This window comes from Spodoptera frugiperda, chromosome 11, assembly GCF_023101765.2.
Source record: "Spodoptera frugiperda isolate SF20-4 chromosome 11, AGI-APGP_CSIRO_Sfru_2.0, whole genome shotgun sequence".
NCBI classification, from domain to species: domain Eukaryota; kingdom Metazoa; phylum Arthropoda; class Insecta; order Lepidoptera; family Noctuidae; genus Spodoptera; species Spodoptera frugiperda.
The window spans coordinates 7,344,359-7,369,400 of NC_064222.1; the positions used below are offsets into that span (position 1 = coordinate 7,344,359).

The 25,042-nt window shown below is 36.8% G+C and overlaps 1 protein-coding gene across 1 annotated transcript; it reads left to right on the plus strand.

The window, feature by feature from the left end:
* Window positions 1-11,050: 11,050 nt before the first annotated feature.
* LOC118275177 (alpha-tocopherol transfer protein-like) lies at window positions 11,051-24,339 on the plus strand. The gene is made up of 8 exons (XM_050696986.1): window positions 11,051-11,218; window positions 16,911-17,069; window positions 17,609-17,768; window positions 19,638-19,696; window positions 20,079-20,275; window positions 21,982-22,092; window positions 23,022-23,124; window positions 23,823-24,339. The coding sequence occupies exons 2-8, from the start codon at window positions 16,931-16,933 to the stop codon at window positions 23,972-23,974; spliced, it is 921 nt and encodes a 306-aa protein (XP_050552943.1). The 5' UTR covers window positions 11,051-11,218; window positions 16,911-16,930; the 3' UTR covers window positions 23,975-24,339.
* The last annotated feature ends 703 nt before the right edge of the window (window positions 24,340-25,042 follow it).

The following is a 25,042-nucleotide window of genomic DNA, read 5'->3' on the forward strand; positions in this document are numbered from 1 at the left end:
CGTTGTGTTTCGTTGTGTGAGTGAGGTTATCTGAGGCCCAATTATCCCCCCTTCCCAATCTTCCAAATTCCCTATTCCCCAACGACTTTTAAATTCCTAACTCGCAAAAGGCAGGCAAAGACTTCTAATGCCTCTGGTGTATCGGATGTCCATAGGCGGTGGCCATTGCTTAATTACCGGCAGGTGATCCGTCTGCTCTTTTACCGGCTTATACCAAAAAAAACCTTTACCTTAAAAACTAACTCTAGTTATACCTGGATTATTTTACACCGCAAATGATGGCTAATTAATAAGTCCTCATCCCCCTCAATCCTTCATAAGTGTTTGCCCTTTCAAGGCGTCTTAATGTTACATTATTATTTTCTTTCTATCTTCTATATCTACACTATTACGTAAAGGCTTTTCTTTCTTATTTTAGTCAAGTTTACCGAATGTGTAAAGAATGAGACAGCAAACTCATATCTCATGCGGGTTGCTGGCCAAACGCAGACTTATCAACGTTAAAAAAATACATAAGTATTCATATATCATACCTTCTTCAGAAATAACATAAAAATTCTACAAAAAAAATATTAGCTCCGAACCTGAAAGTAGAACAATCATAATTGGGAATGCAATTCAAAGCGTCGCTGAAGTTGTTAGCTCCACAAACTGCATGCGACTGAGAGCCACAAGCAATTTAGAATTCATTTCCTCGCCGGCATCCATTTGAATCGGAATGAAGGAGTGTTTAATTTTCTAACCACGTTTTGGGAGCATTTTGTCTGGAGTGGACTGCGTTGATAGTTAGGTTGTAAGGTGGTTGTCGAAAAGGGGGTTTTGTAGTTTGATGTTTGAGTTGTAAATGGTGTTATGGGCATTTTTACTGGTAAAGTAAGATTACGATAGGTACAACATTACCTAGCAGAGGCAGAGGTGTACATTAGGACACGTTCCATAATACAATGTACACCCACTTTTCACCATTTGTGTTATAAGTCCCATGTAATAGAGGATGAGCCTATTGCCATATACTGTGCACAACTGGAGTTGTGCTTGTTGTTGTGAATTTGTTGTGAAATAAAAAACCGAAAAAAGCCCAGTAATACTTTGCCCGACTCGATCGTACAACATTACTACCTCTTATGGAACTATTGAATTTCTTCTCTTAAAATTCAATTTGACCAGAAAACCACATTTTAGAAACGTTTGTCGGTATAATTGTGGTCAGAAACCGCACGACGTAACAATTTATAGTGCAACCAAACAATTGCATTCCACTCATTACTAATATGCGGAATTTACAGCCGTCCGTTTGGCCAACCGCTTTTCTGTTTCAGTACCTATTATCTACAGTTCTGTCAAATTGTGTTTTCTGTTCTTGCAAAACATTGATCGTAGCGTATGATTGGATGATTTTCTCCCCTCAAAAATAAAGCAGTATAGTTAAGACCACGTTAAGATCATATGAATGGTGAATCCTGAGTGGACACACTTATTTCCAAACAATCACTCTTTTCTAGCTCCTGCTCCGGTATATAGCAACCCTGATAGATTAAAGGTCATAGGTGTGCTTCTCGAATTAGAGCTTTAATCGCGTGAGTAACAAAACATTTGTGGCTCAGTTTATTATTTTCCCCACAGTTCACTCAGTCTGTTCACTTACCCAAGATTATTGAAATAAACCCATCCTTCTATCTGTAATCCATGTTCCAGTTAAAATGGCATCCATCTTGTTTTATTTTGTCTCGTTCAGCTTACCTCGTTAGTTAGTTGATTTTGTTGTAAACTGAATTTTTGTTCTTATTTTTGCCATTAAAAATCTATTAAACTGACTTTTCACGCTCATTCAACCATATTGTAACAGTTAGACAAACAAAACAGTATATCATAATGTATTTTTTATATAGAAAAAGGGAATCGCCTAAAATTTTCTTTACTGCCTCAATTTTTTACGGTAGTATGAGAATCAGGACGAAATTTAAGGGATTATTGGGGAATCGGGGATTGGGAAGATCGGGAAGGGGGTTAATTGGACCTCCAGTAACGTCACTCACACAACGAAATACTACACACACGTATGTAGACATTGGTGGGATCTATAGACGGCGTAGGTTGCTTACCATCAGGTGATCCGTCGTCTGCTCATTTGCCTCCTATTCTATAAAAAAAGAGTAGCATTCGCAGTTTTCCGTCAGCACTTTGAACCGAACGCTAGCCTAAGCAACATTTCTACAAAAACCTAGCTATTATAGCATAAGAGAACCATTTTTTCTGCATAAAAATACGAGTATTTCCTAATGGTAGCCGCCTCGTATAAAATAAAGCAAAATGCCTGCAATTTTTACGAGTGCATCTCATTATATTTAGTGAAAGGAGACTGGACGAGCAGCGAGCGCTGTGAGTGCTGCAAATGTTTGAGGATTATGTTTATATGGAGCGGATTCGATACGACTACGTCACGATTTCAGGTTGATTTGGACTTTGGACTGAAGAGACAACGACCTCTGAGTTTGTTTCGGCATTTCTTCTCAGAGTAGTCCTATAGGAAATGTCGGCCTCATCTCGTTATTTTAGAGGTTGACGTATAAAAGTGTTATGTATGTAATGTTATAAAAAGAAGACATTAACTGCTTTTTGTCGAAGCGGATAGACCATTTAATACTGAAAGAGTCGACAAAACACAGTAAATCTGACATTTTATTATCATCTGCTGTTAAACGAGTCCAATATCACATTAACTTTTTTTCATTCAGTCAAAGCCAAATGATTTATTTCAATTGAAACGTCAACAAATCGAGAAATAAATAATAGTTTGTGAGTCTGTCTGTCAGTGAAGCTAGGTGCTTGTTCCAAAGTGTAGCTTCGAATGGAGAAGAACGAGCAAGAAACTCCATTCGTTACGATCCAAAAATCGTACCCAGAGCAGTAAAACTTAACTAAAGAGGCTCTACTAGTAAAAAAGTCGTATGGTATAAATGCCACCAACCACAAATTCATAGTTTAGAAAAACCAAGCTGTTGGGGTAATGAGCGTTGATCCGCGAGCCAAGCGCGCATGCGCACTTTCTAAACTAAGAGTACAGCCACCAACAGCGATTTTAATGCAAATATTATTGCTAATTATTTTTAATACGCTGTCATGTTGTGAAACATGAATCTCAATTAGGTAAATGGAAAAAAAATCGTGACTTTTTAGGATTCATTTCTATCTTTTGTTTTATGGGACTGATTGTTATGATAAATGGTAATTTTGTGTTTCGTTGCATTTTGTGAAGCTGTGTAGCAGAGTAGGTGGTTGAATAGAACATTTTCGATGTAACGTATAGGGTATTGTTATAGCGGTTGTCGTACGAGCCGGCTTACAGATTTTTCAGAGACCTGGTAGCAACGCTCTCTGATAAATAAGCCGATGCATCGGCTCGTTAGAACATTCACCACGGCTATTTGGCGAGATTCTTCATCATTCTAACAGAAATAGCGATGCTGCTAAAATAGCATTTGATGTGCAAGATAGTAGCGTGTTTTTTTTTTTCGAGAAGGAAAATCATCCAGTTGCTTCTCCCGCCTTGGGCGAGGCGAAAGGGAGTGTCAGACTCTTACTGACTAAAAACCACTCCGTACCTATTCCTGCTTTTCGAGCCGGAGCCCCAGTAAAATGTTACGTTGTTTCCAACTCAAGATTGGGTATCAGCCCTACTAGGTCCCATGTGTGGTGGTCTTGAGTATCTTTGGTATCTTTGAGGCGCCCACAGAATGCGAAGCGCCGTACGCACGGGTCTGGTTCTGGTGGAGCGGCGAGCTACACTTGCTCGCCGTCCACACACCCACACCTCTTTGATTTGATAACTTGGAGACTGAAAATTTGAGGTTTTAGGCAATTATAGGACAATTGGCGCAATTACTAAGCTTGGAAGAACTTTAGGAAGCATATTTAACCCCTTAACTGCCGCCGAAAAACTGTGAAAGGCAAATACACATAGCAATAATTATTAAAATATTTACATTCTCAGTTATTTTACTTACTCCACGTCCATATATTTGTACCTACTCTAACACAACTGGGGTTTAATAAAAATAAACTTATATTCGTTTTAGCAACAGAACATGAAAATAATGAATTTCCATTTTCACACACGAAATTAATTAACCAAACTACTACTCAGTGACTATATCATTACTCAATAATAAACGTATAGATAACATTATCTAATTCAATCACTAAATTAGTATTTATGACATCCAAACCCCAAATCTACCATCCTTACTCCAATTGCATAAGGTACAAAGTCCCTTGGCAATTTTCCGTTGTGTTCATTAAAAGTGATGGGTTTGATAGTCTTTGTTGTAAGGTGGTAAGGTTGAGATTGCAATGGTTGGTAAGTTTTGAGGGTAAGTAGAGGAACAGAAGTATAAACAAGTAGCCAATCGCTATATGTTGCACACGCAACGCTTCACGCACTAATAAAGAGAAGTAGGGTGACCATGCAGTGTCACAAGAAAGGAATGTGAGGAATATATGATAAAACATAATTATATGCAAGGTGTTAGAAAGAATCAGTTTGGTTTTACAATTAATATCAACTCTATAGAGTTATCAACATATTGCCCCAATTCTGGGAAAAGGAATTTTCTCACATCTAGTAAGATGATGATGAGGATAAATAAAATTAAGTTTACTCAAATTCCTGGTCCTGGTTTCTGTCCTGTCCTGGTTTCCTCACAATACTTTCTTTCATTGTATGGCGTCTAATAATAAACTTTAAAGAAATGTGTTCACGTTGGTTCTTTGGCAGTTTTTTATATAATTTGCTCTCTAATGCTTCAAAAGATAACGACACTGTATGCACCAATACACACTTAGCCCCGTACTCAGAGTCATTTAATGATTACTTAACCCAGTCCTTTAGCGTTTGTTTTTGGATTCAAAATTGATACTAAGGAATAGTTTAAGTAATCATTAAATGTCTCTAAGTACGGCAGTTAGATATCTTAGATTAAATTCGTTACGTCACTTAACAAAAAATGATATTACACAGGAAAATTACGATTATAGATATTTCGATTCCTGTGGTTCCAAAAACCAGGTCAGGAAAATCCCACTTGCACCAAATTCACAGTCACCGCAAAGAAAAACTGTAGTTTGTAGTTTATTGCGCCGCCACCAAATTTAGCAACGATTACGTCACGCGCATCCGTCTTGTACACACGTACTCATAAACCGACGCATTAGAAATCGCAATATGAACTTTTGTTTACAACAATAAATTTGGTAATCAGACGTTTTGTAAACATTTAGTTTTATCGTTTCAAGTATTCAAGTATCGGTCGTTTTTTTTTTACCATTTGATGGGTCGACGTTTCGCCGCTATCTCGCCTGATCGTAAGTGATGATGCGTCCTACGATGGAGCACGTCTGCTACGAAGATGTAATAGCTAAGCTGTGAAACTTTGTGGCCGGTTCCACTAATAAGCTATGTAGCTAGCTAGCGAGGAAGATGCGTAGATCGAGTATGCAAGTAGGGAAGCCATCCATAGCACACATCAATTTTTTTTCAAAACTAACAATCGGGCCTAAAATCCACTGCTCGACCTCTTCTTGCTTGACTGTCTCACTTGTTTATTTCCTCCTTCGTCTTTACTTGTCTTTTTTTGTCAAGAATTGGCTAAAAAAAAAAAAAAAAAAAACGTAACGTTACATCGTTTAAAAAACAGTTAATTAAAAAAATAAGGAAACAATTACGAACTGAAAACAAAAGTTATAAATCGCGAATGAGCAAGTATGTTATACTTCTGCTAATTGCTGCACTCCTAGTACTTAATTAATAATAAACCATTATCTTCCGAGTAATTAGTAAAGCGTAATTTTGTACCGTTGCCGTTGTAAATTAAATTAATTTTTGGATTGTAGCGAAATTTGGAAAGCGTTATTGCAAAAACTGTAATTATTAAGAAAGGTTTTTTGGATACTGCCATTTTGGCCGAGTCGCAAGTGCGACTGCCTGACAAGGGATCTCGGGTTTGATTACCCTGGTTGGGCAAGTTATTGCTGGGCTTTTTTCGGTTTTTCGAAAAATTTCAGTAGTAGCAACGGCTTCGACGGCGTTCCCGTGGGATAAAAAGTATTCTATCACCCAAGTCAGCTCATAGCCTGTCTGTATACTATCAGTCATTTCATTCAAATCCATTCAGTAGTTCTATACATGATCATTCATCATAATGTTGACTTTGAGGGAGTTTATCTTAGGCAAAACGTCATTTTCACGGTTTTGCATCTTTCATGAGCGTTCGACCGACCATCAAGTCCAACTCTCATTTAACCAATTTTCCTGAACCTATAGAAACCATCAAAGACAATAAATACCCAGCCAAAACGACAAGTTCTAACCATTCACCAAAATGCTTTTCAAAGACATCCTCATCCCAACCCTTTATAACTATCATTACTCCATTATCATCCCTAAGACCCCATTCTATCCCTTAGACCCCATAGTATCCCTTACTAAAGACAATTTGGGGAAATTACAGTGGCCCACACTAAAACTACGGCTGCGGTCAGGGCAGCCATACGCAACGCGAATCCAGCATTAGTGGCGAACGATATTTCGACATGAATATAATCATTTGTGTGGAGTGTTTCCATTGCATTGCGATGTACGACACGTTAGATAGATTTTGCTGTAAATGATTTATTTGTTTATTTATTTCAACTCTTACAACTAATATTACAGGTAAATTATATAACCTAATGCGTTAGTAAGGTTCTTTATATAGATAGATTAATCTTTATTGTACACTATTATTAAAAAGAATACAAAAAATGAAACAATAATTATAAAGATTATAATACCAATGATAATTGATAGGTTACAAGATAAGTAACACTTTTAAACGTTAATCTCTAAAATGATATGAAATCTCTTAGATAAGGTTCTTAACGGACTACTCTGAGAACTTATACTGTGTTTCGGCAAACACAGTGTCAGTTTTTCAAAAACTTGTTCCGATACGTTTTGCGTACAAGTGAGTATAAACTAAATTAACGGATGATTACTATGAGTATCAGGTTAGATATTTGAATTCGGCAAAACATCATTAAGATTTTTTACAAAGACGATAAAGGATCTGAAATAATGTCTAATTTGGGAGAGCACAGAAATGTTACGTCATTAGTTGCGGGTAGAGTATCTTGTGGAAATAGTAAACCAATAGGCTAGCAGTTGACCCGGTGGCTGGGCAACCTGCTGCCACGCAGAGTGTAGCGTGTTCGATTCTCGCACAGAGCAACTGTTTGTGTAATCCACAAATTGTTGTTTCGGGTCTGGGTGTCAAGTGGATGTGAACTTGTACGTTTGTAAACACACCGTGGGGTGTGAGTGGGGCAACGATTTTAACTTTAAAAAAAATAAGATAAAATATATTATAGGTGTGGGGCAAAGACGTTTTTTCAGAAAAAAATAAAAATCTATTTGTAACAAGAACAAGATGAGGCATTGCTAGAATCAACATATCCCTTTCCCGTAAATAAAAATAGCTTGTATATAATCAAACACAACAACATCATATTAAAGATCTCGTGTATCAATGTAACCAGTCCCTCCCAACTAGCGGGAGGGGGGGAGGTACATCACACCACTATGACTCACCTCGATTAGACACTTTCAGCGCATTACGGTTACGGAATGCGCCACTCGTTTTATTGTGAACATGACGAAATGAAAATGACTTATACTTTTTAATATAACACATTTTTATGACGGACAATATAGGCTTTTGATCGCTAAGATAAAAATGAATTACTGTGTGGTCGAGAATGTGGTGATGGTTTCCAAGGCTATGGACAATGTTTATGGCTTTTCTATTCAGTTTGATTTAGTTTCTACATTAATGTATTGTCCCAGACGGACATATAGAGACCAGATTGGCAATATATTAAAGAAGGGCCAAATTAAAAGTACCCTTAATCGACGAGCATGCATGAAAAGACTGATGACTGTTGATGAAGCGAAAGAAGTAAGAAGATTTGTAGCAATTGGCGTTCTATTGTCTCTGCCTAACCTTATGGGAGACATGCGTGAGGTTATGTCTGTCTGTATGTATGTATTATAGTGGTACAAGCAGCTTGTTTCGAATTCTAGTCAAAAATTGTTTTCTGTCCGGTGTGTAACTTTGAAAAGGATTTATCAAGAGATTCTCAGTTTCTCGATGACAACAATGAACAAGAACATTAAATCTTAACTAGCCTTTGTCTAACGTAACTGATGAAAAGTCAAATACAATTGCAACTCCTTAGTACAGGACTTCTTATAGAACGGCATCTTATATACACTGATCAACTACGAACTATCCGTTCAGTATCTTATAAAGACTGACCAACTAACGCAGTCTTTTTTGAGGAAGCAAAATCATCCAATAGCTTCTCCCGCCTGGGGTGAGCCGAGAGGGAGTGTCAGGCTGTTACTGACTAAAAACCACCCCGTTCCTACTCCTGCTCTTTAAACCAGAGCCCCAGTAACCCGCTAGGTAGTCCGTCGCTACGGGCCCGGGTCGGACATCAACCCTACTGGGCTCATCTGTGGTGGTCTGATGGCTGTTTGAAAAACGCATTGTCTGAAAATGACTCCAATGGAATTATGGCATTCTTAGTTTTCACAATACTCCATTATGTGACTTTACAGAGCTGTATTAAATAATCTCAAAACTGGGATTATTTCAGACTTATTACATAAAAACGTAGATATGTACGTTCATATATTTATGCAATATGTGCATGGACGGTAATTTAAAAATAAAATGCGCTTTCTCCATTTTAATGTTTTAATGCGTCACGCTGTTGTGATAATCATTTTTAATAATAAACTATTCACTTTTACTTGCAATTTTTGTTTACTTATAGGATAGGTTTTAATATTTTGCGTTTTAAAGGCACAGCTTAAAATATACTTTTCAAATCACTGTCTTCTCTCAGTGTCAGCTCTCATTCTTACCTACAATAAGAACCCTTTGTGTTGCTTCATGTTACAAATTTCATCTCGATACCTTTAAGCTGTTTTAATTTGATTGAGTAAAAAACATACACAGGCACTCCAAAATTTTTGCATTAGTATATTAGTAAGATTTATGTCACAAAGTAAGCTGCTGGCTTTCCCACGAAGCCGCTGGGCTGGTATGATAATAATTATAAGGAGGACTCCTGGAGTAAGCTGGCGTAACTTGAACCGATATTATCAGAGTAAGGAGCCATTGGATGTAGTGGGCGGTTATAATGGGTCTTTATTTAGGAATGTCTTCTGGTCGGTGATGATGATGATATGCTACAGCAATAAACAATTTCTTAGGCCGAAATTGACTCAGTGATACACATAGTTAGGAAATTAAAGAATATTTTTTCAGAAACTATCGTGGTATTAAAGTTGTTATAGTTTCTAAAAAAGAATTGTTGAAACACAATGTGACGCAAAAACGCGTTGATGTCTTTTCTATTACACTATTTTGACAAACTTTTTTATCGAAAAACTTTCTTTTAAAATCTCGTGCTTCTCATTACAAAAACTACTGAAATGCGTGACTGTAAAGCGTCGGCTGTTTTCAAGCAATATTACGAAGTTATGTATGAGTGTGCATGAAAACGAATTATACAGTTTTCGTGAATAATCGAATATTTTTCGTTACATAAAAAGCGTAACGAAAACGATTGCTGTAAGCGAATAATTTATTAGTTTTGTTGCCTAGTGTTTATGAATCATTGAATCATATTATTATAGTAATATAAAACTATACAACAAGTCAAATACTCAGGTAGTCTTTTTTTATTATGGGAAGAGTTAAGGGGAGAGACTACCGGAGCTGTGGACTACCCCTGAAAAAAGGGAGAGACTATGTAAAATGAGATTCAAACTTTACTAAAATCAACCCAGTGACTATTAGGCTGATGCCTAAAGGGATACTAGGTCTTCTAAATAAAGGATTAAAGTATAGGATTTTTTTGAGGGGGGAAAATTATCCAATGACGTCTCTCGCCATGGGCGAGGCGAGAGGGAGTGTCAGACTCTTACTGACTAAAAACCACCCCGTTCCTACTCCTGCTTTTTGAACCAGAGCCTCGGTAACCCGTTACGTAGTCAGCAGCTAAAGTAGGATAATTTCCTACTCACCCATTTTTACACTATAAAGTGTAAAGCGTACGTGCCAAAAACTTTAATAAATAAAAAAAAATCAAAAAGCGAAACCCACAATAAATAAACTATTTCTGCAGAAATTGCTGTTTTTACAAGATGATCTCAATAAAGATAGCTGTGCATTGTGCTCGAAGATCAGAATCTGCGGCCACTTTACTTTTCTTGTAGCTATCTCCGAGCCGACGGTGACTCATTGTCTGTTGCTCTGACTGAGCTTCGGTCATACTGAGTGCGGAGTTTCATAGCCGTTTTGGAATTGCTTTTATCTGTAAAAGAAAGTATGATTACTATTTTAAGAGATATTTGTGGTAAATTAAGATGTAGTTTAATTTGAATGAAAATAACACAAGTTAATGAATTACGTAATAATTTTTGATAGCTTAAACTATCGCCTGAACACAGAATCAGTTCCAATTCACCAAAAGGTAGGCAGAGATACGTATACTTATAATTTAACTCCCACTTTTTACTAATTATACCTATAGTCATCAACAGAGGGTGAATCTGAGGGTGAAAACTTAGGGTGAGCCTTCTCATATCATAAACAGCAATGAAAAAGAAACACTGTAAAAACTTATGAACAAGATATATGTCCAGACAAATGGAAATCACTCCCTCATCAGTAGCGGCAGTAGCGGCAGCAGCAACAACCATTTTGATAAACTTAACATAAATCCCATAGCTTCTTATGAACGGTCCCAAACCTTCTGATGAACAATACCAAATGACTATCCACATTAAATCGCGAACATTAGCCAAAATTTAAAACCACCATCTACAAAAGTATTGGCAATCTCCACCGCATCCAACCGCTTTCATTGCAACCGAAACCTTGCCATCCAAACAAACACCATCCCTCCTAACCCGCGCTCACGCCGCGTAACGAAATAATAAAACCTGCGCGTGCGCACCACCCGCTCCATTCGGTTTAGCGCGATCGCCGCGCCACTACACTTTGTTTTGGTACTAAAAGTGTCATAAAATCCTACAAAACGTTACGACCAAGTGCCAGTGTGTTCATTGTAGAGACTTTGGCTTGTGACCTAATATTCCAGTTCCAAGGTGATTCTTTAATTACTATTTTTGAGTCTAGATTTTTTGGCAGTGCTTTTTGTGTTTGGATGCGGTTTTTGGTAAGGTTTCTGTGTGGTGCATGGAAGGGTTAGTTAGGGGCATATTTTACCAAACAGTGTTAATTGAGACGATGTATTGTGATAAGGCATAAATTGTAATATTCTAATCACAAAACTGAAATTTGATATTTATTAAAAGCATAAATTAATTAAAAACGTTTGTAGGTTGAACTTTAATTTTAACATAAGGTGAAATTAATTCGTATAAACTCACTCAATATATTTCTCGATTCATTAATGCATATTATATCCCCTTTCATTTACAAACACCTCAAGTTTTCATAGACATACAAATAAAATAATAACAATTTATTATACATACTTTAAAATTCTCAAAAAAAAATCTCCAATCAACTTCAATCCTTCATTACCAAATCACAGACACTAATCACTTTCCTATTTAAAAATAACTACTTTAATAATATTTTAAGCCGTAGTCTAAACTAACAGTTATGTGCACAGCCTTGTATTACCGGAGATAATAATAACTCGGCTCGTACCACTTCTTGCGACGGTCAATGCCTTCGCGGAGAAATTGCATTAAAGCCTAGCTTACACTGGCTAACTGTTGTCTATTTCCTGAGTTGTAGTAGAAGCCTAATCGCATTTATAATATGATAGTCAACGTAAACTGCCATTTTTTATGGGTTAAAATCGTCTAATGCTTTCCTCGCCTAGGGTGAGGCGATAGAGAGTATCAGACTCCAACTGAGTAAAAATAACCCCGTTCCTTCTCCTGTTTTTCAAGCTGGAGCCACGGTAATCACGCTAGTTGATCCACAGCTCCAAGTAAACAAAACTACCTAAATAATAGAAAATTCAGTGTTTGCGATTGACAAAAACATATACCAAATTGTTGTGTCAAAATTTTCGCTAAGTACATTGAGTTTTTAATTGAGTCATCTTCAATCTCATATTCTTCTAAGATAGTTTCAATATTTTGAAATATACAATGTATATCTTATAACCGTTGAAATTTAATATCTCAAAACTTTTTTTCATTTATATTATTAGTGAAAGTATGCCGCTACAAAATCTACGCTCTGATTATCATCTCAAATATTTAATATATCCAGAGCTGTGGACTATCGGGTTTACTGACGCTCGGGCTCGAAAAGCAGGAGAAGTAACGGGATGGTTTTTAGTCAGTAAGAGTCTGACACTCCCTCTCACCTTGCCACTGGCGATCATGGGATGATTTTCCTCCCTCAAAAAAATAAATAAACAATTGAAGTACTTATGTACCAAGCTTTACGATTGCAAAGAGAAACGAAATGCATAAGATATTGATTTGCTTTCTCAAATGTACATAGACATACACACGTAGAATCATACATACATACCAATCATACGTGATGTAGAATAATCATTATTCAATTACATACATTACATCTACAGCCAAGAATCTCAACCTCATTGCGTTGGTCTGATTATGACTATTAAGTTAATTTTGGACTAGTATGTAGGTCCAATGACCCCTAATAGGGAAGCGTATGTTCAGCAGTGGACGTCTTGTGGCTAATATGATAATGATGATGATGTAGATCATATTTTATAATCTTCATTCGAAGCTATACTTTGGAATGAGCGCCTAGCTTTACTGACAGACTGACGGACAATTCAATTTGACGTTTCTAAAGTGCCTAATTATTTTAACTGTAATAAAGATGGAGTATTCGACGATGTTATTGTTGAAAGTGATAAAAAGCTGAACATAGATGATATTTTTTACAAATAATTAAACTAAAATAACGAGTAAGCACAGCTATATAAGAAGCTATTATAGAAGAGTATGCTTAACGGATTTTACATTAAACTATATAAAAAGTATCAAATATAATCAAAGCCTTGAATAGAACAAAAAGCAAGAAACAATAAAAAATATTGACGCAAGTTCAATCCAGACTAAAACTTTTCCAGTACGTGTTTAAACCTGTTCAATCAAAGTGTATTTATTGGAAAATCCCAAAAAGTATGTCTAGGTAGACTAGAGTTATCACAAAAAAAAGAGTTAAAGCTATTTAAATATCTGAGTAGCACTGAGATACAAAAAATATTTCGTGTCTTTGTAACTACATTTTGACTTTCAACTGCAGTAGACAATAAGGGTCGTATGTTACGAAGATGTAATAGCTAACCGTTTTTACTAATACTAAGCCACGTAACTGCGAAGTCGAACTCGAGTATGCGATGTATCGATAGTAAAGAAGCCATCCATAGCACGCATGTTTCCATATAAAAAATAGCTTAGCTAAGTTTCCACCAGTGCTAATTGTTGGAAGCCAAACGCATCGATAGATGTATCATTCCATAATCTACTTGCTGACTTTAGTTTTGTTATGTCAACAAATACCAATGAGTCACTCAGGTGCTGGTAAAAAGTTTACAAGGTGAAAGGAAAAAAGTTGAGGCTGGAAACAGTTCTATTACCTATTAGAAAAATTTAAGATATAACAAATAATCTATAAAATCTGTAAAAAAAGTGTTTAGGAGCAAAGAAGTTTCTTTCAGAACTTAATTCAAATTGGCTTATAAAAATCATTAAATTAACTTTCAAAAGATTTACAATCAATTACAAAACATACAAATAAATATTGAATACAAATAATTTTGAACTGTCACATAAAGGCTTAGAAACCTTTCTATTTCCACTCTCCATAAAGAAAGCCCCCCCAAAAAAAAGTTGACAAAACAAAACACTGCAGCCATTTCCCCAAACAAAAAAAAGCACCCATTAGATACTATAGAAGCAGAGAACCATTCAATAATGGCTAGGTGGCGACTCCATCACGAGAGATCACGCTTACAATAAAAACTAAACGAATGGAGCGAGCCGCACGTGACTTCCGCAAATCCCGCCATTGAAGTGTCTGCTCTTGTTGCTGTGGATAGGGCTGCCTCTACACCGGGCCGAGTAAACTACGGAAACGGCAAAGTTGCAGCATAGTACGTTTGTCACTAGCCCTACTCATCCCGTAGGTGTCGTAAAAGCCGAATAAGGAAGTGTAGTCCACAAAATACCCCAATACCAGGGCTTCCCAAACTATGGGTCGCAAGCGAATTTCGCGTTCTATATTTTATTTCTCATATAAACAGTAAAGGTTTAATTCTCTGACTCTTCAGAATCTTCAGATCTAGATAACTTTGGGAACCACTGATCTACACAACTCTCTTTGATAAACCTGATTTTTCTAACTGCAATCTCGTTGGAGACAGACATTCGAGAAATTATGTCGAGTCCATACAATATACTCGTTTTCACCACAAATTCTAAATAATCCTTAAACCAAGGTATACATTACAGTAAGGAGTTAGTTTAAGTGCTCAAACAAATGCCGACCATATGGTCGGCATTTGTTTGAGCACTTAGGTATATACCTAAGAGGACAAAATTTCCCAACTAACTAAAAGAACAACAGTAATGACTCAAATCCAGACCTCTCAAGACCACTAATATGATAACAACTACCAAAAAATATGAAAACTCCAAAAAAATCTATGAAGCCAAGTCACTTGACTATGAAAGCAGGTAGCAACCCTGAATCAGTCACTTGTCTACAATTGTGTAGGCAACGGTACCCACAACCGTTACTGATGGATGCAATTATTTTGAAAGTTGAAAAGATTGAAGAAATCATCAGAAAGTCTTTGGCAGTGGTTACTCTGCATAGCTGTAGTTATGATCGCTATTATATTGTTTTGTACAGCTCGGTATTTCTATTGTGATTGCTATGTTTAGCTTGCGGTGTAAAGTGGCTGGTGATTACCTTTTTTTTTTTGTAGGCCTTAAAATGCTTTGCATCAACAGGTTGACTGTTAGAGAATGCCAAATTGGTATTAAGTCCACCGTTGTATGATTTTACATTAGGTGTAAAATAAATAAAATAAAATGTTAGTCAGCCTTTGTATAGAATTTTGGCTTATTAATGTAAGCTTTGTATCTGAATTTCTTTCATTCCGACTTCATTAAACAATGTTTCGTAACTGACCATTATAATTAATACTTACTATTAACACAAAATATCTTAATAATTGTGTTTTTTTTTTCTGTTTGGGAGTAAGTTTCATGATACTGAACATTTTTCAATCGCAGTCTTTCGGACTACCTAGCTAGGTAACAAGTTTAAATTGGGGCCAAACCATTTTTGGAATCTGATGTAATTTCGTTTTTAATCGATCGATGGACGTGCGTGATTAACTTTCGACACATTTAATATGCGATGTGTGTATTACTTTGTCATAACAATAGCTGTAACAACAATAAATAATAATTATTGTGTCACAATAATAATTTGAAATCCAGTTGCGAACAACGCCATCTGTTGCGTCACCATCAAACTACAACAGTTTTCCTTAAACACTTTTCCAAGATTGCATAAAGTTCAGACCTTATCTCACAGATGGCGTTGTTACCAAAAATTCGTCATTCGCTAAAATCGCTCTTTTTGTTAATTAATTAGGGTTGCATGTCTGTATGTGCATGGTAATTAGCAATTACATAGAAGAAACAGAGCGATACATCGTGACCACACGAGACGCGGGGGCATTGCTCAACCAAACGGTGAAAGTTTGTTAAAAACTCATTAAATTGCTTTTTTCGTAACATGAAAAGCGTTACGGTACATATAACTCGGTTACAGCTAGCCACTAAAAGATATTTTTTGCAAAGTAAAAGTTTCTCGTTACCTATTTTTGTTTTCATGTAAAAAACAGTTTAGAAATTTGATGTTTTCTCGCCGTGTATTTTGTTTGATTTCTTATTGTAGACCTTTTGTATACCTGTTTGTAGACAGATAAGTAGATCTACTCGTTGTTTTTTTTTTTTACTTAAACAAATAAAATGACTATCTTAATCCAGTGAATACAAGTCTCAAGCTAAGTGTGACTGGAAATCAAGGTGCTATTTCTACATCTGACAGTGTTATTGGGTTTTTTCCACAGCAATAAGTTTGGAATTAATTCATTTCCTTTTACATGGGATGTGTAACATAAGTGGCAAAAGGTATTAAGCACTTAAGCACACCTTTGCTTCTCACTTTGTGTAATCAAAGACAACTACATAATATAAGACCGCAATGCAACTTAATACTCACATTTTAAAATATTCTATGTATTGCATTATCGCGTAAATACTGGATATTCGACCTCGCCATGCCTCTAATTACGCCATGTGGTCAAAACCAGTGACCTTGGGGACAACAGAGTAGACCCCACGTGACCATATAGACGGACTTTTACTACCTGCTCTATTGGAAAAGCGTGTCATTGACCCTATGTGCATTCTTGGCTATCAAGAGATTATATTTTCAAAATGAAAAAGGAAATGCATGGTATACATCGAAAAATATCGATATGATAGATAATCTTAAGCAAAAATTTTATCTAAATGTCCTACATAATTTGAACACATATTTAAATTAATATTTTAGGTGAAGTAGGAAGTTAGGTCAAGTAGTACTAAAAGCCGATTTTACTTCAAAAATAAGTTAAAATGAATATGTTTTATTTTTCGTTTAGCTTATAAAACTAAGTAAACATAACACAGTTTTCAAACACCAATCATTTAAATACAGAACCTCCTCATCATTTGACTCAAACAAACCCTCTAATTCCTTCATCAGGACCAGTCGAAGCAGCCAAGATGACCCTAGAACAGCCAGCTGGTGAGATGTGGCAGAAGATCCGTGAGGAGCTGAATGAGAAGGCGGACACCAAGGAAGCCGACTTGGCACACATCAAGGAGTGGCTCAAGAAGGAACCTCATCTACCTGATGAGTTCGGTACGTAACTAAATAATACCAAGAAGCCCCGATAACCCTCCTTCCCAATCTTCTCAATCCCCGATTCCCCAACAATCCTTAAATTTCTAACCCCCAAAAGGCCAGCAACGTACTTGTAACGCTTCTAGTATTGTGGGTGTCATTGAGCAGCTGTGATTGTTTACCATCCGGCTGCTAGTTCACATAAAAAAATGTTATTTATAATTTAATTTTTGAGCTATTTTTTACTTGCTCGAAAACGCAGTCTGGGAAGACTTTTTTCATCCGTAACAATGATTCAGTAGTCCTTGTTTAGTTTCATCTTTCATAGACACTATAATATCGTTGTTTATTGCTCCTATAATTCTAAATTTAATGAACCTACTACTTTCACCCAAAGATCATGCATATTAGACCATGCTGTAGGTGGGTATCGTGATATCCTAAATTGAAAACTCCAGCCAAAAAATGTATCCAACTTCTTAAAATCCAAGAACTTAATCGATTTCTCCAAACAAATCTTCTGTATATTGACTATCAAACACATTTCTGTTCTCCAGATGACCAGCGTATCATGACCTTCCTCCGTGGCTGCAAGTTCTCGCTGGAGAAGACCAAGCGTAAGCTGGACATGTACTTCACCATGCGCGCGGCCGTGCCTGAGTTCTTCAACGACCGTGACGTCAACCGTCCTGAACTTCAGGAGATTCTGAACATTGTGTAAGTATTCAATTTTTTTTAAACGTTGCCCTATATTAGGATTTGTTGCCTGTGTCGTAGGTGCGTTTACAAACATACAATTTCACATACACATGACACCCAGACCCGAAACAACAATTTGTGGATTACATAAAGAGTTGCTCCGTGCGGGAAAGGAACTAGCTACACGTTGTACGGAAACCATTTGCCCAGCCACCGCGCTAACCGCGCAGTATTCGAAATTATTGTTTTATTAATAGTGTGCTAATGAGCTGACGGATAACGTGTAATTGTCAATTCGAAACAATCTAAATGAGCTCGCTCGCATTCTCGCCCAGCATCGGTCGAGATAATTCTGACATGCTATTTGTGGGAGAGCCATGCTTCGGCACAAATGGGCTGGCTCGACCAGAGTGATACCACGGCCTCACAGAAAACCAACGTGAAACAACGCTTGCGTTGTGTTTCGTTACATGTTTGTGTGAATGAGGTTACCAGAAACCCAATCACCACACTTCTCAATCTTCCTAATCCCCGATTCCACAACCACCCGGCAAAAGGCCGGCAACGCACTTGTAACGCCTCTGGTTATTCAGGCCCCCATGGGCGGCGGCGATTGCTTACCATCACATCAGGTGATTCTGCTCGTTTACAGGCTTATACCATAAAAAAATATTATTCATACCGGAATTCACTAATTATACCTACATTAATCTGAATAATATGACCGCTTCACAATAACTTTACCTACTGAAAACTTGTAATTAATTTCAATATAATATTCATGACGATGACGATATAAAACGCACTAGACAGAAAAATGCTACTGTTTTGTATTAGAACATAAAGAATTTTATTCAAAGAAATCAGACAGACTAATGAGAAATGAGCTCTATGCAACCGTGGTTTTTTGGCCAGTAAGAGTCTGACGCTTCATTTCGACACGATATTGTCTCTCACATACCAGCAGTCAAGAGAGTATCCTATGGATTTTCTTGCTCGTTCTTCTCCATAGGAATCTACACCTTGTAATGAGCAAATAGTTTCACTTAACTTTTTTTCGTTTCGACGTTCAAAAGTCCCTTCCTAGTCTGATTGAAATTAATAAATTTTAACTTAGACTAAAAAACTGCGTGCTGTTACTAAGCAAATTCAAAAACACTTAAGGGAAATAAACTCAAGTCAACTCCTCGGCTGTATTAAATAGATTTTTGTCATACAATTTACTTGTACTAAAGATTTAGATATAGACTATCAAACTGCGTGCTATTACTAAACAAATTCAAAAACTCTCAAGGGAAATGAAATGAACTCAAGACCCCATTGCTCGGCTGTACTTAAATATTAGGTAGATGTTTTGTCATACAATTTACTTATACTCGTAGCTTTTAAAACAACGAGTGCGTAATTAATTAGTCATCGCACAGACTTTGAAACTGACAATAAGTGTAATAATATTATAAACATAAGTGTTTGAAAACCTACAACAATGAAAAGCATATAATTATAGCGTTTGACGTCAATATAACAAATTATACCGATTGACTTGACTGCACGGTTGGTGCGGTGGCTAGGCAACTGGCTGCCGTGCAACGAGTAGCAAATTCCCGCACGGAACAACTCTTTGTGTGTTCAAATTGTTGTTCCGGGTCTGGGTGTCATGTGTATGTAAAGTTGTATGTTTGTCATGTGTATGTAAAGTCGTATGTTTGTCTAATCCTAATCCTAGAAAGTCCTGAGATTATTAAACACAAAATCAGACACATATAAAAAACACTTACGTTTTTGGTGTACCCAAAATACTGCTAGAGGCATCACGACTGTAATGACAACCATATAGGCAATTCTTTCATAGTCATTAAGGTTAATAATCAAATGTTATTTTTACAGGCAAATGCCCCCACTACCGGGACTGACCCCAGAAGGCAGACGTGTCATTGTCATGAGAGGTATGTATTAACAAATATAAAACCTCTTTTGTGTATATCTTCTATCTTTATCCTTATTCATCGTCTTTTAATTGATTTCCAAAGAATAATTACGAAGAAATATCAACATTCTATTTCTTAGAACATCTATCCAGGTGATCGAAATCTGTACGAAACAATTTAGTTATACTTCTCGCATTTTTAACACTGTCCCTGATGACATTCATAACATTTTTATTAATCAAGATGTTTTCGTATTGAAATGCTCTTCTACCTAAAAAAACTAGTAAAGGTTAGCATTAGTCATAACCGACACGCCACTCAAAAGTTAAGAGTAAAAATCTCCCTACATCCAATTAAAAAAAAATCCCTAATAATTCATACTATTTGCTTTCTATCTCAGGTATCGACAAAGACATCCAGACCCCGAATGTGGCAGACGCCTTCAAGCTGGCTCTCATGCTGGGTGACGTCAGACTGGCTGAGGAGAAGGAGGGAGTAGCAGGAGATGTGTACGTTCTGGACGCCTCCGTGGCCACCCCTACTCACTTCGCCAAGTTCACACCAACCCTGGTCAAGAAATTCCTAGTCTGTGTGCAGGTTGGTAACGAAATGAATAAAAGTAGGCAGAATTAGTTAAGTTAGAATTAAGGTAAGCGTCCACAGGCCCGCATTGTACGCTTTAGACACATCGCACGCAACGGATTTTAGTTTGTCTTGTATAGAAACTCATACAACTGCGTCCACTGATCCGCATCGTACGGACCGCATCATCAGCAACACCTACATGCGATGCGTACCGATCACGTGTACGTGACCGATGATGCGTAAAGTGACATCGACGATCCGATTGCAATCCGAACGCTGCCGATACAGTGGACGCAGTCAATCCGTCCGATGCGTACGATGCGGACTTATGGACGTTTACCATAAGAATCTGCTTGACACTCCTAGACAAATGGCATTTAAGCTAGCTTGCAAATAACCAAGCGGTCACCGGTGACCGCTCTCGCGCAACTTCGTTGTAGAGTTTGCTATGTACCTAATGTACTTAAAGAAGTAGTAAATTACAAAGAAGTAGGTATAATTTTAGGAGTGCGTGACGACACTGCGAGCGAAGCCACTGGCAGAGCTAGTACTGCATGTAAAGATTCATTAAAGAGCGAGGTTCAATGACTTCTAATGATTTCCGTAGCGGTATTTGGAATTAAAGAACAATAAATCTATCCATCATTACTTAAAGCACAACGGAACAAAAACTTCAGTAATAATAAATTTACGTATCTTCTATAGAAATGCTACAAAAGCAACTTAACTATAAGAAAAACTATGGAAACGCTAAAACTAAAATAGATGATCTTAAAAGTCAAGGCCTTAAATTTTGAATTCTTACACTTAATAGTTAATGGAAAATATTATAACAAAAACAATTTTTAACTTATATCATTATTGTCTATTCATATTAAGGTTGCAGAAAAAATACCAAGAAGTCAAAGTCAAATAATTTATTCTTATTAAAACGTATACTTAGGTACTTTTGAAACGTCAACAAAGAAAAAAATAATAATAGTCTGTTAATCTGTCCGTTGGCGAAGCCTAGGTACAGCGAAATCATTGTAGTGTTATATTTTCCTTTTCGGTATTTGGTTGTTTCGTTGACAATGTTCTAAGCTTAAGCTAAATATAATAATATGCATCTTAACCCGTAGTATGCGCACAGATCTACGCGAGACACAATAAGTTTTCTATTGTGTCTCATACACCAGCGTACAAGAGGTTTCCGGAGCTGCGGACTACCTAGCGGGTTTACCGGGGCTCCGGCTCGACGGGCAGGAGTAGGAACGGGGTGGTTTTTAGTCAGTAAGAGTCTGACACTCCCTCTCGCCTCGCCCAAGGCGGGAGAAGTCATTGGATGATTTTCCACCCTAAAAAAAAAAAAAAAGCGTACAAGAGGTTAATGCAGTAACCTTAGATTCAGCGGATCAACTACAGAGGATTTTTACTTTTTAATATCTTTCTGGACCTTTAAAGAATCCATGATTGTGCTCCAAATATACATACATATCTGCTAATGGTAATTCATATTTTTCTATCAGATTGAAGTCAGAGTCAAAGTCAAGTCAAAATGATTTACTTCAAATAAACCGAAAAGGCACTTCTGAACGTCAAATTTACAAATAAATATTAAAAAATAAACAAAATATCTGTCTGTCTAAAATTATTTTCTCAATTATTAATTTGAGTGTTTTAACGCAACCGTTTTCTGTAATAACTTTAAACTAACCAAATCGTCTGATGATTAACAGGAGGCCTACCCAGTCAAGCTGAAGGAAGTCCACGTAATCAACGTATCACCTCTTGTTGACAAGATCGTCAACTTCGTGAAACCTTTCATCAAGGACAAGATCAAAGAAAGAGTAAGTAGAAATATGAGTAAGAGAATGAAACATCATCAATAGCACGAATGTTATAAAGCACTCTAACTGCCGTACTCAGAGTCATTAGCAATTATTTTCGATACAATATCGCTACTAAGGATTAGTTTAAGTAATCATTAAATGTCTCTGAGTGCGGCGGTAAAATGTGGATCCACGGGCACTGATCCTAAGCCATAACTCCATCCGGAGCTGCAGACTACCTATGAGGTTTACCGGGACTCCGGCTCAAAGATCAGGAGTAAGAGCGGGGTGGTTTTTAGTCAGTAAGAGTCTGACATTCCCTCTCGTGTCGCCCATATCATTGAATGAAGCATACATCCGTGGTCATGGACTGAACTCTGGTGTAAATCAAAATAAAAATTCTTAAAGCTACTAAAACAATTTTAGCAGCATTATTATCAGTATATAGTCTTATTCTTGAAGCATTGTTATTAACACACTTATTTGTCTACTACTGATGTAAATCAGTGGACTTGAGTAAGTAGTCAGTAATGACTACTTACTGATTTGTCAAGTCCACGTCTAGGAGTTATAATATTTACATTAGATAACCAATGCTAGCATCCTGAAACTATCAGACTAAAGTCATTTTTGTACTTAGAATGAATTAAAAATGGACACTCGGAACTCACATCAATGCATATTTGCATATAACTTTTCCCACGTAGTGATTTTTTACATGTTTTATTCAAAAAGTTTTTAAAAACACCAGTCATTTATTTTGCATTGATATTATCTTATACTTTAAAGTGCTGAGATAAAACTGCGAATTAATTCAATTAACGTAATTTCTTTGCTTAAGGAAAATAGATTTTTCCCAAGAACAATTGCAGTCCTTAGCTGTCACAATTTTTAAAGCATTTTAAACTTTATTTCTTAATGAATAGTAATCATTTTTCCGTTTCCAGATCTTCCTGCACACTGACACAAATGATCTCTACAAATACGTTCCTAAGGAAATGTTGCCCCAAGAATATGGCGGTAACGCTGGACCCATGAATGATCTCCATAGTAAGTGAAGCTAATACTTATACAAACATAAACTAAATTATCATATGAGTACATATGTTTATTCCCTGAGAATTTACTTGTCGTTTTGTCTGGAGGCTCTGCGATTTTTCTAGCATCATTACCTTTGGATATTCATTTATTTGTTTATATATCTACATCTATATACTAATATATAAAGCTGGAAAGTTTGTTCGAACGCACTAACCTCTAGACCTACAGGTTTGATTTAAAAAAAGCTACGGCACACGTAACGGGTTTACCGGAGCTCCGGCTCAACGAGCATAAGTAGGAATGGGGAGGTTTTAAGCCAGTAAGGGTCTTCAACACTTCCTCTTACCTCGCCCAAGGCGAGAGAAGTCATAGGATGATTTTCCTGGGTAAAAAAATCTACATGAGCCTTTGTGTCTACTTAGCATTAACGCACGTGGTCTTAATTGATGTTAAATAGCAAAAATGGTAATTGCTTAACTCAAATCTCCATAACCACACGAGCGATAAGGTTCTTAAACCATTTGAATACAAAAAAAATAACAAAATTAGTTGATAGCAGATTTTTTTAACCTCACGAAGCCCGAGACCTTTCCAAAGAATGCAAAACCGTGGAAATCGGTTCGTGCGTTCTGAATTTATAGCGTCAGGAAGGAAACCCGACTTATTTTTTATAATAGAAGATTTAACTGATTATCTTTTCTTTCTAGATGCCTGGGTCAAGAAGCTAGATGAATACAAAGACTGGTTCGCGGCGCAGGAGAACCTTAAAGCCAATGAAGCTCTCAGGCCAGGAAAGCCTACCAACTATGATGAGCTCTTCGGAATCGATGGCTCCTTCCGTCAACTTGTGATAGACTAAACTATTCCCTCTAAATATTACTCCGTCAAGTTAAAAAGTCATATCGTCTTCATGTAATAGTGTTGTATCTACAGTCTTTTCAACTTGATCGGGTAGCATCTCTTCACTATCGCTTATTTCAGTTACCATTTTGTAGTTTGTATCGACGATGGTTGTTCTCTCGAGTGCTTGCTGAACTGCTTTGCAATTTTGTCGTCTATCTCATTAGTTGTAAAGTAGAATTTTGTTTGGCGTTCAGTTCGTGTTCTATTGAAGTAAATGTTGTATTTTTTCAACCAAAGTATTGCTCAATTTATTCTTATCTTTGTTATGGCGTGTGTAACGTCTTTAATGTTAGGTTTTTGATAATAAACATTTTCTATAAATATTGTTTTATTTCACTAAATATTCCCATAAGGTTACTCCGCCAGATATGTGCTATGTAGCTGTGCGAGTTGTGCTATGAAGATTCGCCGCTGCAAAGTAGCTATGCGAAGAAGATGCGTAGCTCGTGCATGTGATGTATCGATAGTATCCTGCCACTCATAGCACGCATCTTTCCATATAAAAAAACATAGCTCAGCTGAGTCCGTTTCCACCTGTGCTATGTGTATCAATGAATATGATTGGTGGAAACCAAACGCATTTACAGTGACGTAGCATAGTACATTTCTAAAGGAAGTTCCTTAATTTTATTACAAAAAAAAATGAAAGTAAAAGAAAAAGCAAAGAACGCTACATTCTTAGTGCGGATTCTCTGTGATACACTTTAAAAGGTATAAAAACTCAAGTATAAGTCGGTCCGATAACTACTGTTGGCACTTGTAAGGTTCAATCATTTCATGTCACATACATTTCTTTTTATAAATACGATTAAAGTAATACCGGCACCAACCCAATTAAAAAGCCCTCTAAAGAAAGATCCGAAACTATTTGTAATTAAAAAAAAAACTGCTATGGTCCTCTTTACCAACACAAAGTACGTCACCAACTAAACCGATGGTAGTTGGTTGGCCAATGATTGACACTCCGTTCCGTTCTAATAACCTTGAACGCAATAAACAGACGTAATCTGAACTACTTCTGCTG

What these genes read in the sequence shown, in the direction of transcription:
- LOC118275177 (XM_050696986.1), top strand. Translation starts at nt 16,931, where the DNA reads ATGACCCTAGAACAGCCAGCTGGTGAGATGTGGCAGAAGATCCGTGAG. An exon ending in TCATCTACCTGATGAGTTCG is followed by an intron (nt 17,070 to 17,608) that starts GTACGTAACTAA and finishes TCTGTTCTCCAG; the next exon opens with ATGACCAGCGTATCATGACC. An exon ending in AATTCCTAGTCTGTGTGCAG is followed by an intron (nt 20,276 to 21,981) that starts GTTGGTAACGAA and finishes GATGATTAACAG; the next exon opens with GAGGCCTACCCAGTCAAGCT.